Consider the following 16654-nt stretch of genomic DNA (forward strand, 5'->3'; position numbering starts at 1 on the left):
CACCAATTGATCCTTGGAGGAGACATGAATACTGTTATGGATCCAGTACTAGATCGCTCCTCAGATAAAAGACTTCCACTCCCTAAATCCTCATTAGTGTTACAGTCATATTTACAAACCTATGGGGCTGTTGATGTGTGGCGATTTCTCTACCCCTCCACTAAACAATATTCCTTTTTTTCTGCAGTGCATCAAACATATTCTCGTATAGATTACTTTTTTGTTGACAAAAAAATTGCTTCCCAGTATCAAGACTTGTAAATACAATAGCATAGTAATATCTGATCACAGTCCACTTGTTTTGGAACTCAGCTTCCCGGATGAACCCTCTGTGCACTCCTGGAGACTCAATCCTCTTTCTTTGTCAGATAAGGAGTTTGTGGAATATCTTTCCAAACAAATTGATATCTTTATAAGAACAAACATTACGCCTGGCATGGCCTACGGTACAGTTTGGGAAAGCTTAAAAGCATTCTTACGGGGCCATATTATATCATACTGTTCATACACCAGAAAACAGAAACAGAAACGTCTTTCTGAATTGATACACCTTATTTCGCAACTGGATGAGCAACACTCTACAACCCCCTCTCCAGAACTGTATAAACAAAGACTAACGTTACAAACTGAATTTAATTTAATCTCAACCCGGCAGTCAGAGTCTATGATTCTCAAATCTAGGGGAAGATGGTATGAACACGGAGAAAAAGCATCTAAAATTTTAGCACATCAGCTTTGTAAATCAGAAGCATCTCGTATAATCCCTGAAATTAGGACTAAATCTGGACATGTCACCACTACACCACAAAAACTAAATGAGAGTTTCAGAATATTCTATTCCAGTCTCTATGATTCTGAATCTTTAAACACACCTGAACTGTTTGAGGCTTGTTTTGATGGAATGACAGTTCTGACTTTAACCTCGGCATTCAGAGACCAATTGGAGGAGCAAATTACAGTGGAAGAAATTAAATTGGTGATTAGCTCAATGCAGAATGGCAAATCCCCGGGTCCGGATGGGTATCCGGTTGAATTTTTCAAGACCTTTAAAGACAGTTAATCACCTTTATTACGAGACATGTTCATTGAGTCATTTGTTTCAAAATGTCTTCCCCTAACGCTTCGACGAGCAAACATCTCACTCCTACTGAAGCCAAATAAGGATCCACTAGAGTCTTCATCATATCGTCCTATATCACTCTTAAATGTAGATTTAAAAATACCATCAAAAACACTTGCTGTCAGGCTAGAGCAATATCTACCGTTGTTAATTTCTCCAGATCAGACAGGTTTCGTGAGGGGTAGGCGTGGTTTTTTCAACCTGCGCAGGTTTTTAAACATATTACACACCAAGTCAACTACAGCGCCTGAAATTGCCTTATTACTCGATGCTGAGAAGGCATTTGACCGGGTGTAGTGGGATTATCTGTTTTATCTCTAAATAAATTTGGATTTGGCCCTAATTTCATTTCATGGATTCAGTTACTTTACTCCTCACCTATGGCACGTGTTAGAACGAATTCGTTATTCTCTTCTTATTTCCCACTTCTCCGTGGTACGAGACAAGGATGTCCCTTATCCCCTCTTCTTTTTGCATTATCAATTGAACCATTGGTGATTAAACTGCGAGCTGACAACTGCATTAAGGGCATCTTCAGAGGTGACCAGGAGCACAAAATATCCTTATATGCTGACGATCTCCTGCTGTATGTCAGAGCCTTTATGCTCTCTTCCCTGTGCTCTTGCCATTTTTGAATGTTTTGGTAATATTTCAGGTTACAAGTTGAACCTGCATAAAAGTGAACTTCTCTGTGTCAACTCTATAGCCAGGAAGATTTCATTTTCAGATTTTCAATTTAAAGTTAAATCAGGGTATGTGACCTATCTGGGGGTTAAGGTTACCCACTCATACAAAGGTCTTTATGAAAGAAACTTTGTCCTGCTGCTTAAGAATACTGAGACAGATCTTCAGAGATGGAACAATTTACCACTGTCATTAATTGGCTGCATCAGTTCTATCAAAATGAACAGACTACCCAGGTTCCTTTATTTATTTCAATGTATCCCATGCTACTTACCCAATAAGTATTTTATAACACTGAATAAGCATATCTCTGCTTTTATTTGGAATGGCAAAAGTCCACGAATTCGTAAAGATTTCATGCAGAGAACTAGGCCAGTGGGTGGATTAGCCTTGCCAGACTTTCAGTCTTATTATTGGGCTGCAAATATTCGAAATATGCTGTGCTGGATGACTAGTTTTACTACAGAGACTCCAGCTTGGCTCCAAATTGAGTCATCCAATTGTGGCAAAACGTGCCTATCAGCTTTGTTGAGTTCAGCTCTCCCATTAGAACTATACACCTATAAACGTAACCCTTTGTTGTATGACTCGCTCAGAATCTGGGTGCAATGTAGGAAAAGGTTTGGGTTACACTTAATGTCAATTAAAGCACCTATCTGCTCAAATCATATGTTCCCACCCTCCATGATGGATTCTGCCTTTAAAATAAGGGAAAGTAATTGACTTAGAAATATCAAAGACCTTTTTGTAGATGGGATTTTTGCCTCATTCACGCAGCTCCTGAATCAGTTTAATGTTCCTCGGCAACATTTTTTCCGCTATCTACAAATTCGCCACTTTGTAAAGAGTCGATTTCCTTCATTTCCGGAACTACCTGAGGAAACTTCTTTGGATAAAATTATTAATATAAACATTCATAAGAGAGGGGCGATTAAAGAAATCTATGCTATATTGTTAGATCTTCAATCTCCTTCTCTCTCCATCCTTAAAGCACAGTGGGAGAAAGTCTTTGGGATGACTATGACTATCTTTTCTCCATAGGGTACACTCTTCTTCGATATGTGCCAGGCATGGGCTCCTCCGATTCAAGGTCCTGCACCGATTACATATCTCCAAGGAAAAGTTAGCCAAGTTCTATCCAGGAGCTGACCCTCTGTGTAACACATGTAAAACAGAAACTCCTTCATACCTTTTGGACATGCCCCAATCTTCATAACTCTCTTTCAGAGATGTAAAACGTTAAATATGATCCTTCTGCTCTAACAGCTATCTTTGGGGTGATACCTCAAAACATCACTTTGCCAAAATACTATTCGAATTCTATTGCCTTTGCTTCACTTATCGCAAGGCGCCTTATACTTTTAAGATGGAAGCAGGAAGCTCCTCCCACACATGAACAGTGGCTTGCAGAGCTCATGAGGTTTTTGCATTTAGAAAAGATGAGATATACACTGGCAGGTTCAACCACCAAATTTCTTAAGGCATGGCAGCCATTCCTGATGTACATGGAAACATTTAAAATGACCACCTTATCATGACCGGATACCATATCTCTATATCACTATCATAGTTAACTGTACACTGAATATTTGTTTGTTGTTGTTTGTTTGTTTTTGTTTTGTTTTGTAGGGGTTTCTTTGGTTTGTTTGTTTGTTTTCCTTCTCTATTTCTGTTATCTTTTGGGGTATTGTACATACTGAACAGCAAACTACTGTATGTTCAAAGTTTTGTTATTAGCATGCTGCTGTGACTGAAAATAACATTTATAAAAAAAATAATAAAAAAAATAAACAATCACGTGAAATAGTATGCAGAGTGTTTACGGATGAGAAGCTAAAAAGAGCCGTCAGGTGCTAAAAAATAAAGCTTAGAACAGGCTTTTCCCCGCAGCACGCCGTGTAATAAATACTCACAAAGAAAACTGCAGTCGTTTCAACTTTTGTAACACTCGACTCCAGGTACACGACGCCCAGCTGAAAACACTTCAGGCAAGTCGAGCTGCCCGAGATTCACAGAATTTACAGAAAATGTAAAATTTTTGTGATATATATAAGACATCTATCGTCCTGACAACGATAGATGTCTTATATCGGGATATGAGATTTTGGTCATATCGCACAGCCCCAACTCCTCCTCCTTCCAGTACATCCTTGACAAGATTTCCTTTATCTGCCAAATCACTGAGATCCACTTCAGCACAACAGCTGCAAAGAACAGCTGCAACACAGGAGCAGACCCTTGAAATGAACGGCCCTCTGTGCTGCAGTACACACACCGAGTTAAACACCACAACCACAGACGCAGGAATTTAGCAGCCAGTAGGCTGGCTGAGGATTTTCAGGAATGAGTTTCATCTTTCAGGTGTATCAGGTTCTCCACTACATTTCTCAGCTTTCATCTCAGCCTTGCTTGACCCACCCCAAATAAAGCCACGGGGACAGACCCCTGTCCACACTTCACTTTAAACAAAATCCTACATTCGTATGTAGCACATCGAGGAGATGTATGTCAAAGGTCACCTAAAATCAGACCCTGCAGGTCACGCTAGCAAAAACAGCCGGAACACCGGCTCTCTGACGCCGACAAACTCACGTTCATGTTTACAAGGTGTGGCATAAACAGCAGTCTGACATTCAGTGGTGTCACTGTAACATCTTCCATGCAGAGGAATGCAGCTCCGCCTAGTCCTCCTCCAAGCCCCACTCAGTGCCATGAAACAACATTCAGCCCCCTTCAGATGTCAAGCTTACATTTTCAGATCATCAAACAAATCTTAGAGCAAACATGACAACAGAAAATGTTCATGAAAGCTCCAGCGACAGTGTTACCGAACATGACAACACAATGGACAACACAATCAGGAGTGTTGAGATAATTTGGCTATTTAAAGTCCAACAAAGGAGCAGAACAGTAAAGGAAGACTGTCCCCGGTGTAGAAAGCAGAGATGTTCCTGGCGACCCATTTCTTACTCGGGTAACCACCTAGTCTGAAACTAAAAACACTCAGATATTAAGCTAAATTAGAGAACAGTATACATTACTGTTACAGCACATTTTGGTCCCAGCTGCTGTCGTGACTTGAAATATGTGTAGAAAAAGGCTCAAAGATAAATTATTGAATCATTTGAAGACTAATAAAAAGCAGAAACAAATGAAAACCCTCCAAGCTAAGTATACCATGCAGGTTCGGACACCAAGTGGCTTTGCCAGAAACAGACTTATTGAGGCACAGTTCTGCTTTCTTTCCATCTATTTGTCACCCTAAACCTGTTGTCTGCGCCCCTCCATCCCTGTCACTTGTCCAAATTGACTCCTGTGGCCGTCAACTTCTTCTGAATGACGATTTCGGCAGGCCGTAAACGAACCTTTGAACTATCAGAACAAGCTAGTGTTAGCGGATGTTAGCCGCAGACACAGACTAATTCATCTCCACCAACAGGGTTTTTATGCTTTTGATCACCGCGGGGGACACTCTACTTTCTCACCCACACTGCCAAAGAAGTACATAATCAAATGTAATCTAAAGTACAGAACGAGGTCAGTGGGCCCTGCCGTTATCTTTACTGGCTAACTGACGCCATTGCTAACCAGGCTAACCCCTCGGCCAAACCCCTGCAGCCCAAAAACTCAGAGCTCAACTGTTTCCCACCAGGCTGCCCCTTTATTGTTCTTACTACTATTAAGTATCAAGAACCCTTTGCTTTGAAATGTCCTCGGTGAAGGAGGAATTCAAATCATCTGTGACGGCCTTGCAACTAACAGTGGACTCACATGGCTCCACTATAAAGGACCTAGAGCCTGTAGTGATGAGCTGGCTGTTGCTAACAGTGTGGTGAACACGCTAAGTGGCAGGCTTAGTTGTTTAATCTAATTGGTACAGTTTTATTTGATGCCCGATGCTGGTACATTTTGGTGTCCTAAATGTTTGGCAGCCATCTGCCACCAGATGGTGCACGGCTGTAGCCAATACAAATATACATGGCCAGTAAAACTCAGAGCCACAGGCCTGAGGGTGGTTCGCTTTGACACTGAATCATATCTAATAATGAACATTTACACCATCATGACGCCTGATTTTCAGCAGTGAAAGAATCTGCACGGAGAAACAGGGCAAAGTCCAGAAGGCTCACACCCAGGACTCCTTTAAAGCCGCACAGACACACATGCACAACCACTCATAAACATGAACACACACCAAATCCTCCTCATCCGGGAGACAAAACAATGTCAGAACTCTTTTTGTTTCCTATTAATGTCAGAAAGCCTTCCAAGGACACAGAGTAACAAGGAGGATGTGGAACAAAGCGTGGCAACACCACAAAGTTATTTCACTACAAATGACGAGTGTTTTAAACTCTGCATGTGAACGTCTCCCCACACACCAAAGAACACGTTAAATACACGTCCTCCCCGTCTTCGCTCGGGTGGAGTAAACCCTCAGAACCTACGGCCGATAGGTCGGGCACCCACATCGGTACCACTAAGGTCTTGTTAATGCTCGTGGTGGTGGAGTGGCGGCTGTTTTTAGGAAGAAGCTCCCCTGCAAACAACTCTTAACTGACTCTTATTCAAGTTTTGATCTTCTGACGTTTGAATCGGAGCATCCCCACCCGACACTCGTTGCAGCTGTATACAGACCTCCAAAATATCCCAAGGATTTTATTTTATTTTATCCGATCCCCTTTCTTAAAGATGGGAACGAGCACCCCAGTCTGCCAATCCAGAGGTACCGCCCCTGATCTCCACGCAACATTGCAGAGGCGTGTCAGCCAGGACAGCCCTACAACATCCAGAGCCTTCAGGAACTCAGGGCGGACCTCATCCACCCCAGGGGCTCTGCCACCAAGGAGTTGTTTAACTGCCTCAGTGACCTCGCCCCCGGAGATTGGCAGGTCATCCCCTTCATCCCCAGACTGCTTCCTCCATGGAAGACATGCTAGTGGGATTAAGGAGGTCCTCGAAGTATTCCTTCCACTACCTGACAATTTTCTCAGTCGAAGTCAGCAGTGCTCCACCCACACTATACACAGTGCAGGTAGAGCACCGCTTTTCCCTCCTGAGTCGCCTGACGGTTTACCAGAATCTCTTCAAGGCAGTCAAAGTCTTTTTCCATGGCCTCTCCAAACTCCTCCCACACCTGAGTTTTTGCTTCAGCCACTGCCCGCGCCGCGTTCCGCTTGGCCTGTTGGGCGTATCAGCTGCCTCCGGAGTCCCACAGGCTAACCAAGCCCGATAGGACTCCTTCTTCCAATTATTGACTCTGCCCTGAATATTTCCCCAGCTTCTCGTATTAATAGTTATTAATAGTTTTATCAGAAACTTGTGAAAAGTTCTTGCAGTTTGTTATCAATAAGATAAAAACAGCTTCGATCTATGATCGTCCTGCCTTCACATGACCGTTCTAAAATAAGATAAGATAAGATAAGATGGCCTTTATTAGTCCCACAGGTGGGAAATTTGTTTTGTTACAGCAAAAGTGCAAAGTTATGTAGCAGAAATTAGAAAACACTGGAATGCAATAAAATACAATAAAATAAAATAAAATACTATATACAATAGAATAAAATAGAATAGAATAATATATACAATAGAATAAAATAGAAATACAAATACTATATACAACTGAGTAGGAAAATACAAAAACACAACTTCGTCAGAAGAAGAATTGCACGTATAGCAGTCTTATTGCACATGTGTGGGTTTGTGTGTTTGATCAGCTGCAAAAGTCTTTATTGTAGAGTCTGACAGCAGTGGGGAGGAAAGACCTGCGAAATCTCTCCGTCCCACACCGTGGGTGCCGCAGTCTCCCACTGAAGGAGCTGCTCAGTGCTGTCACAGTCTCATGCATGGGGTGGGAGATGTTGTCCAACAGTGATGACAGCTTAGCCACCATTCTCCTGTCACTCACCACCTCCACTGGGTCCAGAGGGCATCCTAGAACAGAGCTGGCCCTTCGGATCAGCCTGTTCAGTCTCTTCCTGTCCCCAGCAGAGATGTTGCCGCCCCAGCAGACCACACCATAAAAGATGGCTGAGGCCACCACAGAGTCATAGAAGGTCTTCAGGAGTGGGCCCTCCACTCCAAACGACCTGAGTCTCCGAAGCAGGTACAGCCTGCTCTGCCCTTTCCTGTAGAGGGCGTCTGAGTTATGAGTCCAGTCCAGTTTGTTGTTCAGATGAACACCAAGGTACCTGTAGCTGTCCACAGCCTCGATGTCCATATCTTGGATGTTCAGTGGTTGCAGTGGAGGATGCTTGTGCCTGCGGAAGTCTACCACCAGCTCCTTGGTTTTACTGGCATTGATCTGGAGGTAGTTCAGCTGGCACCAGTCCACAAAGTCTTGAGTCAGTCCTCTGTACTCCTTGTCGTCCCCATCAGTGATGAGGCCGACTATTGCAGAGTCATCAGAGAACTTCTGCAGGAAGCACTGGGTGGAGTTGTGGGAGAAGTCTGCAGTGTAGATGGTGAAGAGGAACGGAGCCAGAACCGTTCCCTGTGGGGCCCCCGTACTGCAGACGACCCTGTCCGACACACAGCCCTGAGTCCTCACATACTGTGGTCGGTCGGTGAGGTAGTCCAAAATCCAGGTAGTGAGGTGATGGTCCACTCCAGAGTTCTCCAGCTTGTCCTTCAGAACCGAGGGAAGAATGGTGTTGAAGGCACTGGAGAAATCAAAGAACATAATTCTCACAGTGCTCCCAGCGGTCTCCAGGTGAGCGAGGGAACGATGTAGGAGGTGAATGATGGCATCATCCGCTCCAATGCCAGGCTGGTAGGCAAACTGAAGTGGGTCCAGTGATGAGCTCACAAGGCGCCGAAGCTGAGCCAGGACCAGCCGCTCCAGGGTCTTCATCAGGTGGGATGTCAGAGCCACCGGCCTGTAGCTGTTGAGGTCCTTGGGGCGTGAAGTCTTTGGCACTGGAACAACACAGGAAGTTTTCCAGAGCTGTGGGACTCTTCCCAGCCTCAGGCTCAGGTTGAAGAGGTGCTCCATCACACCACACAGTTGGTCCGCGCAGGACCTGACGACCCTCGAGCTGATGCCATCTGGACCCGCTGCCTTCTTGGCTTTAATCCTCCTCAGTTCCCTCCTAACCTGGGTGGTTGAGAGAGACAGGCTGGAGCCTTGTGTTGAGTGTGTATTGGATGCTGTTGTTGGGGGTGGGGAGGAGTGAGCAGGGTGAATAGAGGAGGTGTGAAGTGTCTGAGGTGTCAGAGGTGGAACAGCAGCAGTGGGGGTGGGTGAGTCTGCAGCCGATGTTGGAGACTGCCTCATGGCTGAATCAAATCTGTTGAAGAAATGATTCAGTTCATTTGCCCACCTCACATCCCTCCCAGGCAGAGAGTTCTGATGTTTGTGGCCTGAGATGGTTCTGAGGCCTCTCCAGACTTCACCAACATTGTTTTGCTGAAGCTGGTTCTCCATCTTCTGCCTGTAGCTGTCCTTCCCATTCCTTATCAGTCCCCTCAACTCTCTCTGCACCCTTTTCAACTCCTCTTTGTCTTTGGATTTGAAGGCCCTCCTCTTCTGCTTGAGGACAGCTTTAATTTCTGAAGTAATCCAGGGTTTGTTGTTGGAGAAACACCGTACAGTCCTGGTAGGTACGGTGTTATCCACACAGAAATTAATATAGTCAGTAATGCATGTAGTAAGGCTGTCGATGTCCTCTCCGTGGTCGTCACAGATCACCTCCCACACAGTCGACTCAAAACAATCCTTAAGAGCCTCCTCGCTCTCCTCCGACCATCTCTGCACTGTGCGGGTGGCTGGTGGCTCCCTGCGCACTAAGGGCTCATACACAGGGACGAGGTGCACCAGGTTGTGATCAGATCTGCCTAGGGGAGGGAGAGGTGATGAACTGTATGCCTCTTCAGCATTGGCATACAGTAAGTCCAGTGTTTTATTGTCTCTGGTTGGGCAGGTCACATACTGGGTGAAGGTGGGCAGTGTGGAGTCCAGTGAGGCATGATTGAAGTCCCCTGATATTATGAGAAGGGCTCTCGGAGATTGTGTTTGCAGTCTGCTGACCACAGAGTGGAGAGAGTCACAGGCTGCATCCGCGTTGGCCGAGGGGGGGACATACGCTGTTATCGCGATAACATGCGAGAATTCCCGGGGCAGGTAGTATGGACGCATGCTAACGGCTAACAGCTCAATGTCTCTGCTGCAGAGTTGTTCTTTTACAGTGATGTGCCCAGGGTTACACCATCTGTCATTCACAAACACTGCCAGTCCCCCTCCTTTCCTCTTACCGCTCTCTCTCGTCCTGTCCGCTCGCAGCATCTGGAATCCCGGTAGTGTCACGCTCGTGTCCGGAGTTAGCGGTGTTAGCCACGACTCCGTTAGCATCATGATGCTACATTGCCGGTACTCCCTCTGTGACCAGGTTAGCGACGTTAGCTCATCCATCTTATTGGGCAAAGATCGTACATTTCCAATAATTACAGAAGGAAGAGATGGTCGATAACGTCTCCTTCTCGGGCGACGGCGCTCCTTCCCAGCACGACACCCCCGTCTTTTCTTCCTCAGTTCACTGGGAATGTCGAGTCTGTCCGCCGGCAGTACCGCTGCGGGACGCAGCGCTAACAGCTGATCCCTACTGTAAACAAAGGATCCCTGCTCTGGGTCCCCAGACACGGGTGAAAAAAATAGAAAAAAACTAAGAAAAACAACCAGAACTAGCACAAAACGGTAGAACATGGTTGCAGAGTCTAATTACTAATACGTTAGTTATAAAAATTACTAGAAGAAAAAAGATAAGAAGGAAAGAAACTCAGAATGAGCAGAGCTGCTGTAACAGGCTGCCGCACACGGGGGGCGCCGGAAGTGGTAATATTCACCTGCTCTGCTGTTTTTGATCAGTTTGAGCCTTTGTGTTTCGATCAGGTGGAGGAACTATGTATGAAGACGTCATCTTGTCCAAATGATGTTGTTCCAACAAATCTTCTAAAAAAGATTTATACTATACTATACTATATTTAAAAAACCTAATCTCGATTCCTCGGTCCTCTCAGATTTCAGGCCTATCTCGGAGATTCCCTTCTTCTCAAAGATTTGGGAAAAGATTGTGTTTGTTGAGCTGCAATCTTTTGTAAATGGACACGATGTTCTTGAGAGGTTTCAGTCTGGTCTTAAAGCTCTTCACAGCACCGAAACTGCACTTTTAAAAGTTCTTAGCGATCTTTTATTAGCCACTGACTCAAGAGACTCAGCTGTGCTTTTGAATCTGACTGCTGCCTTTCATACTGTTGACCACAGCATCTTGATCTCACGATTGCAGCATCAAGGGTTTTCCATTCGAGTGGTTCATACCTGTCTGACAGGGCTTTCTCTGTGAACTTTGGAGATTTTATCCCAGCTCCCCTTACTTCTGGTGTTCCTCAGGGATCTATAATGGGGCCAATGTTATTCTCTATTTATATTCTGCCTCTAGGTCTAATTTTCAGTAAATATAACATTTGTTTCCATTCATAAGCCGATGACACTCAGATCCACCTTCAACTGAAAAGAAGCTGCTCTGCCCCGCTAGAACCATTACTTCAGTGTCTCAGTGAAGTTAAAGCCTGGATGGCCTCTAACTTTCTTAACTTTAATGAGAACAAAACCAAAGTGATAATTTTTGGACCAAGTGGTAATCCCAGCACTTCTCATTTGAACCTGCACAGCTTTGAGCCTTTTATTAAGTCGCATGCTAAAAATGTGGGGATTATATTTGGCAATAATTTCACCTTTGAAAAATAGATTAGCTCAGTTGTTTTTCAAACTGAGGCTTTTATCTAAGGTGAGATCATTTTTATCTTTTAAAAACTTTGAACGGATCATCTATGCTTTTATTACAATCCAACTGGACTATTTTAACTCCTTATATACTGGAGTTAGTCTAACCTGCCTTACAAGACTGCAGTCGGCCCAAAATGCTGCAGCTCATCTTCTGACACAAACTAAAAGACGTGAACAGTGCAACTTTAGACACCACATGGTTGAATAAACACTTGTTTTTCGAGGTTATTTACTGTTCAAATGTTAGACCGCAGGTCTAGCATTACACTACATTTAGGTGTCGAAAAACGTCCTGGTACGAATGAGTGTACGAAGCTTTTCTGTTCTTCCAAGCTGTTTTTCATCTTTCAGATTAGAATGTCTGGCAAGCAAATAACTAAAAATATTGTCAATAATAAATATAACACTGTGGAAATGTCTTGGGTTTTGTGTCAAGCTGATAGAAAGATAAAAGAGTTTATAGATACAATTTAAGTTTGGTTATTTGCTCCTTTGTTGCCTGTAGACATAACACTACTTATAACTGACGATATAATTGACACTAGACAAAATACTTTACAACTTCACAACTTTATTAGTGCTTAAACAAGCAGCTGTTTTTTTATGTGCAGTTATATAAAGTTATATAAAAAAGTATGTAAAGTTAAATAAAAATGTAACAGTGCAAATTCCTCGCTGACAGTTTAACCAAAAAGCATTTCCAGTGGAAATTGGCCGACATATCCTCAGCATAACCATGTATAATATCCACAAAACTTAAAAAGAGGTTATACACACACAATACGGTAATATTATGTTGAAGCACAGTACGTATCACTCCGTGAGGCTCCTGCCTACGATAGCCGTAATGCTCCAACAATCCATCAAGCGGTGCAGCTTCGTAGCTTAGCAAAGTCGTACTAACACATTTGACAGATTTTCGAGCGCCGTGTACATAAAATCGTTTCGAGGTCAGTAAACACAACCAGAATTCATACATAAGGCACGCGGGATTATAAGGGACACTGTCGATTTTCAGAAAAATCAAAGTATTGATTTTAAGTGTGCCGTATTTTCCAAAAAATACAGTAACAACGACGGCCCGCTAGCATGCTCTACCAAAAATAGTGCTTTGTTGTGTATCTGACAGACGAAAGCTAAACCAGTTCCACACCACTGAAGTTGCAGCAATGTTACAAACCAATTCTGGTTCATCCGTTTCATTCAACGATCTGCTTTCGCCCTTCTCATTCTCCGTCGCCGCCAATCTTTTTCCGCCATGTGCGTATGAAAACAAAGGCACTGCGCATGCGCGTTTTACCCATATTCTATCGCGATATTTTATTATGTGTGCCTATGCCAAGAGGCACACATATTACTATTCCTCGGATTTATTATTCTTCTTATTATTAGACAAGCTTCATATATGTTACCTCATTTTGTGCGGCTGGATCTGGAATGGTGTGCTATGACTTTTGGTGTTTATGACTATTATAGTTTTTTAAATATTAATATTTTAGTGAAAATTTTCCCACGCTCCTCTGCCAAACAGTTTTGACAATAGGGTTACATATGTTACATCATTTTGTGCGGCTGGAGCTGGGCTAGTATGGTATGACTTTTGGTGTTTATGACTTTTATAGTTTTTGAAATATTTAGATTTTAGTACAAATTTAGGCCAATTTCTAGGCTCCTGAGAAAGATTCTGCTTTTGGCACCATAGAAACAGACTTCATTTGTGGTGTGTTGGCTCTCTCTAGTGGTATACCGGGAGTAGTACGGGCTAAAACTTTTATTCTTGTCGGAAAACTCCATATCCCACAATTCATAGCACGCCTCTGCCAGTGAAACAATGGCGGACACCACTTGGATTCTATAATGGTTTTTTTTGGTGTTTCTAGGTCACAAAATAAACTTTTACGATATTTTCAGGCGAGAATGTAGGTGTGTAAACTTCAAATATCTGCTCGTTTTATCAAGACATCCCATATTCTCTTACGTGTTGTTGATAGCCAGCTAGCTAGCGCCGCTAGCCTCTGCCAGTGAAACAATGGCGGACACCACTTGGATTCTATAATGCTTTTTTTCGTGTTTCTAGGTCACAAAATAAACTTTTAAGATATTTTCAGGCGAGAATGTAGGTGTGTAAACTTCAAATATCTGCTCGTTTTATCAAGACATCCCATATTCTCTTACGTGTTGTTGATAGCCGGCTAGCTAGCTAGCGCCGCAAGCTAGCGCCGTTAGCGACCCTTCGTGAAAAAGCACCCAAGTTTGGCTTATAGTGAAGCGGCAGAAAGTCGTGTCAACACCCGATTGCTCGCCAAGGGTCTGTGTTCAGCTGGACTTATTTTTCGTTTATATGGGCCGATGATGCTGGAAACCGAAGGCAGGAGCGTGAGGTGAACTGAATTTCAGGTAAGAAGTTATGAACTGCACTCTATTTGGGTCAGATATAAACCGAGTTTAGGTGTAATTTATTTTCGTTGACCTTTTACAATCGTACTGCCACGGGAGTTTATATACAGCTGTGTGCGCGCTAAGTTACTGACGTTGGACTTTATTTTATTCATAAGGGTTAGTTCATAGAGTCAGAGAAAATATTATGATTTATTCTGTCGTTACGAAGCCTCCCCTGTCATTCTCTCGCGTGTTGAAACGTCAATCATGAAACTGATCAATGATCGGCTGTTCGCTCTTATTTCTCGGGCTAACAACAGCAGCACCTTTAAGCTTGATCAGCTGTTGTTACAATTCTTTTGATTTTAATTTCTAGTATCAGCTGATGTTTGCTGGAGCATGAAGATGAACTCAGGAGATGTCCTTACTGAATCATCAGAGCTGAACTGGTGATGGAGAAACAGGTTTACACTTTAGGTGACATGAATGAGTTGAAGGGAAGTTATGAGTTGTTTCTGAGAGACAAATAAAGACCAGCTAGGGCATTAACAGAGAAAGGTGGACACAAAGATATACTTTTCTTTCTTACTCTCATATAAAATATTTAGCTTTTATTAAATAGTTATCTGAATCTCACAACCAAAGTTTGTATAATAATACACAAGATTGGCTGTAGACCATTGTTCATAATTCAGAACACTGTGTAAAATAACAAAAAACAAAAAGTGAATGCACGGCCGGCTGTGTGGGTAAACCAACCATGTGTGAAAAGTGGTCCATAACGTAATGCTTCAAAGCGTGTTCGTGCAAACATTGTCGGGTCTGCCGTGGTACAATGGGACTTCTGCTCATGAACCTGTGTGCACAGCGTCTGCAAATCGGCGCTGTACAAAGTAACTTCATCTTTACACAAAACTGTAAGCTGTCATCTGTGAAGCGTGAGCGGTGTTTGTTTTTACCATAGTTCATGGTGGAGAATGGCTGCTCTTCTGAGTTTTGCTGTCTGTAGCCGTATGAATGGCAAACTACACTGATTACTAGCGGCATAGGCACACTTAAAATTTCTTCTGAAATTTTCGCTTTCTATTTTCTTATTGTTGCCCAACATTATACCGGTATTACTGTGAACGGTTTGATATGGGCCAGCCCTATTCACAGGTCAGTGTTAAATAGCTGTAACAAACCAACAAAGAAACAAAACAAACCCATTTGAAAATGGTCAGGTATGAGAGAGCTACTGCTCCAGACCATTTTAAAACACGTCTGTCTTCCTGCAAGCAAAAGATCAACAAACCAGGCTGGCTCAACACTTTTTGCATTTATATTTCACTCTCTATAGTTCACAGTCGTGTTGAAACAAACCTTACTGTACACTAAAATGGAGCAGACTGACACACTTTCACCTTCCACGCGTGGATTTGGTGGTGCTCTAATACACAGAGCACCACCATATGTGCAGGCACACAGGCAGGGGCAATCCTAATGTGTTTTCTTTTCTTCATATTCAGTCTATTCAAAATCAAAGGGCAGTTTCACGGACTCAAACACAAGTGAGATTTACAGCTTGTTCCAACACAAGCCAAGCAGCTGCCATTCCACATCAAACTCACCCCACGGTTCAGCAACACCAGGTACCAGCCACACTGGGAGTACCACAGTGGAATTTCCTGGTAACTGGTTCAGCTGGTGGTATGACCCAGTCCTACACATAATCAGGTTTTATGATGTGATAAAAGCTGATACCCTGTTCTAGGTTAACATTTCACTGAGGAAAATGAGTAAGGTCAGTGTTATAAAATGTAACGTCGACAAAACAGACACAGAAGTTTAAAGTTCTTCATTAGTTATTCAAGCTGTCTTCTTGAATACATGTACCAGTTTAATTACTGGTACATGGATAAATGGACTCCTAGGAGACATCCCAGTGAATATTCCAGACTTCACGCTGATTGGGATAAATAACGTACAAAGACATGTATGTGACAGTGCTTACCCATTCGAGGACACGAATAAATCCCAAAGGTTCCTTCAGCGGTCCAAGGTCCAGAGAAAATCCGGCCATTGCTTTCTGTGCACCAAAGACACGCAACCAGGTGTGAACGAAAAGTACCTCTACAAACGGCGATACGTGTTAGTCACCTTGCAGCTAACTGACCCTGCCCTGGTTAAAGCAGCTGCATGCTAACGCTAGCTCACGTCAACTTAGGCACTTTAAAAAACTCACAAACCTGAACAGTGTCCATCGAAGTGTGTAAAAACTAGCAGTTAGTGTCCCGGTACTACTTTTGTCAGTTTGCATGTAAAGCTAACTTCAAGTTGGTCCGTCTGCTTTCTGCCAACGACATAGGAGCTAACAGCAGGGGGCAGTCTCAACTGTGCACGGACCCTACTGTGAAACCGACATAGTACTTCCTGTTTTTACTTTTCAAAATAAAAAGCACACGTTTGAAATCAGAAAGCGATGACTAATTTTTCTTTCAATGTGATTATTAGTTAGCGTTTCTAATGTTGGAGGGAGCGGAAGGTAATGCTGCACAATGCAGTGTGATTTTGACAGTATTTAAAATAAATTGTGTGGATCACAACATAGCCGCGATAGCAGTTTGCACCCTAACTAACTAGATTTGGCCTATCTAAATAGTTCATAATTACTTACGGTGCTTATTTATTTATTTCTACGCCAGACTGTT

At 43.2% G+C, this 16654-nt stretch overlaps 1 protein-coding gene across 1 annotated transcript in view; it reads right to left on the reverse strand.

The window, feature by feature from the left end:
* sypl2a (synaptophysin-like 2a) overlaps positions 1–16363 on the reverse strand; it is a 39508-nt gene extending 23145 nt beyond the window's left edge. The window contains exons 1-2 of the mRNA XM_003459336.5: positions 16193–16363; positions 15958–16032 (exon numbers count right to left, since the gene is read on the reverse strand). Of these exons, the coding sequence (XP_003459384.1) occupies positions 15958–16032; positions 16193–16207 (90 nt within the window). The 5' untranslated portion in view covers positions 16208–16363. The remainder of the gene's footprint in view (positions 1–15957; positions 16033–16192) is intronic.
* Between the last annotated feature and the right edge of the window lie 291 nt (positions 16364–16654).

Source organism: Oreochromis niloticus, linkage group LG5 (genome assembly GCF_001858045.2).
Source record: "Oreochromis niloticus isolate F11D_XX linkage group LG5, O_niloticus_UMD_NMBU, whole genome shotgun sequence".
Lineage (NCBI taxonomy): Eukaryota > Metazoa > Chordata > Actinopteri > Cichliformes > Cichlidae > Oreochromis > Oreochromis niloticus.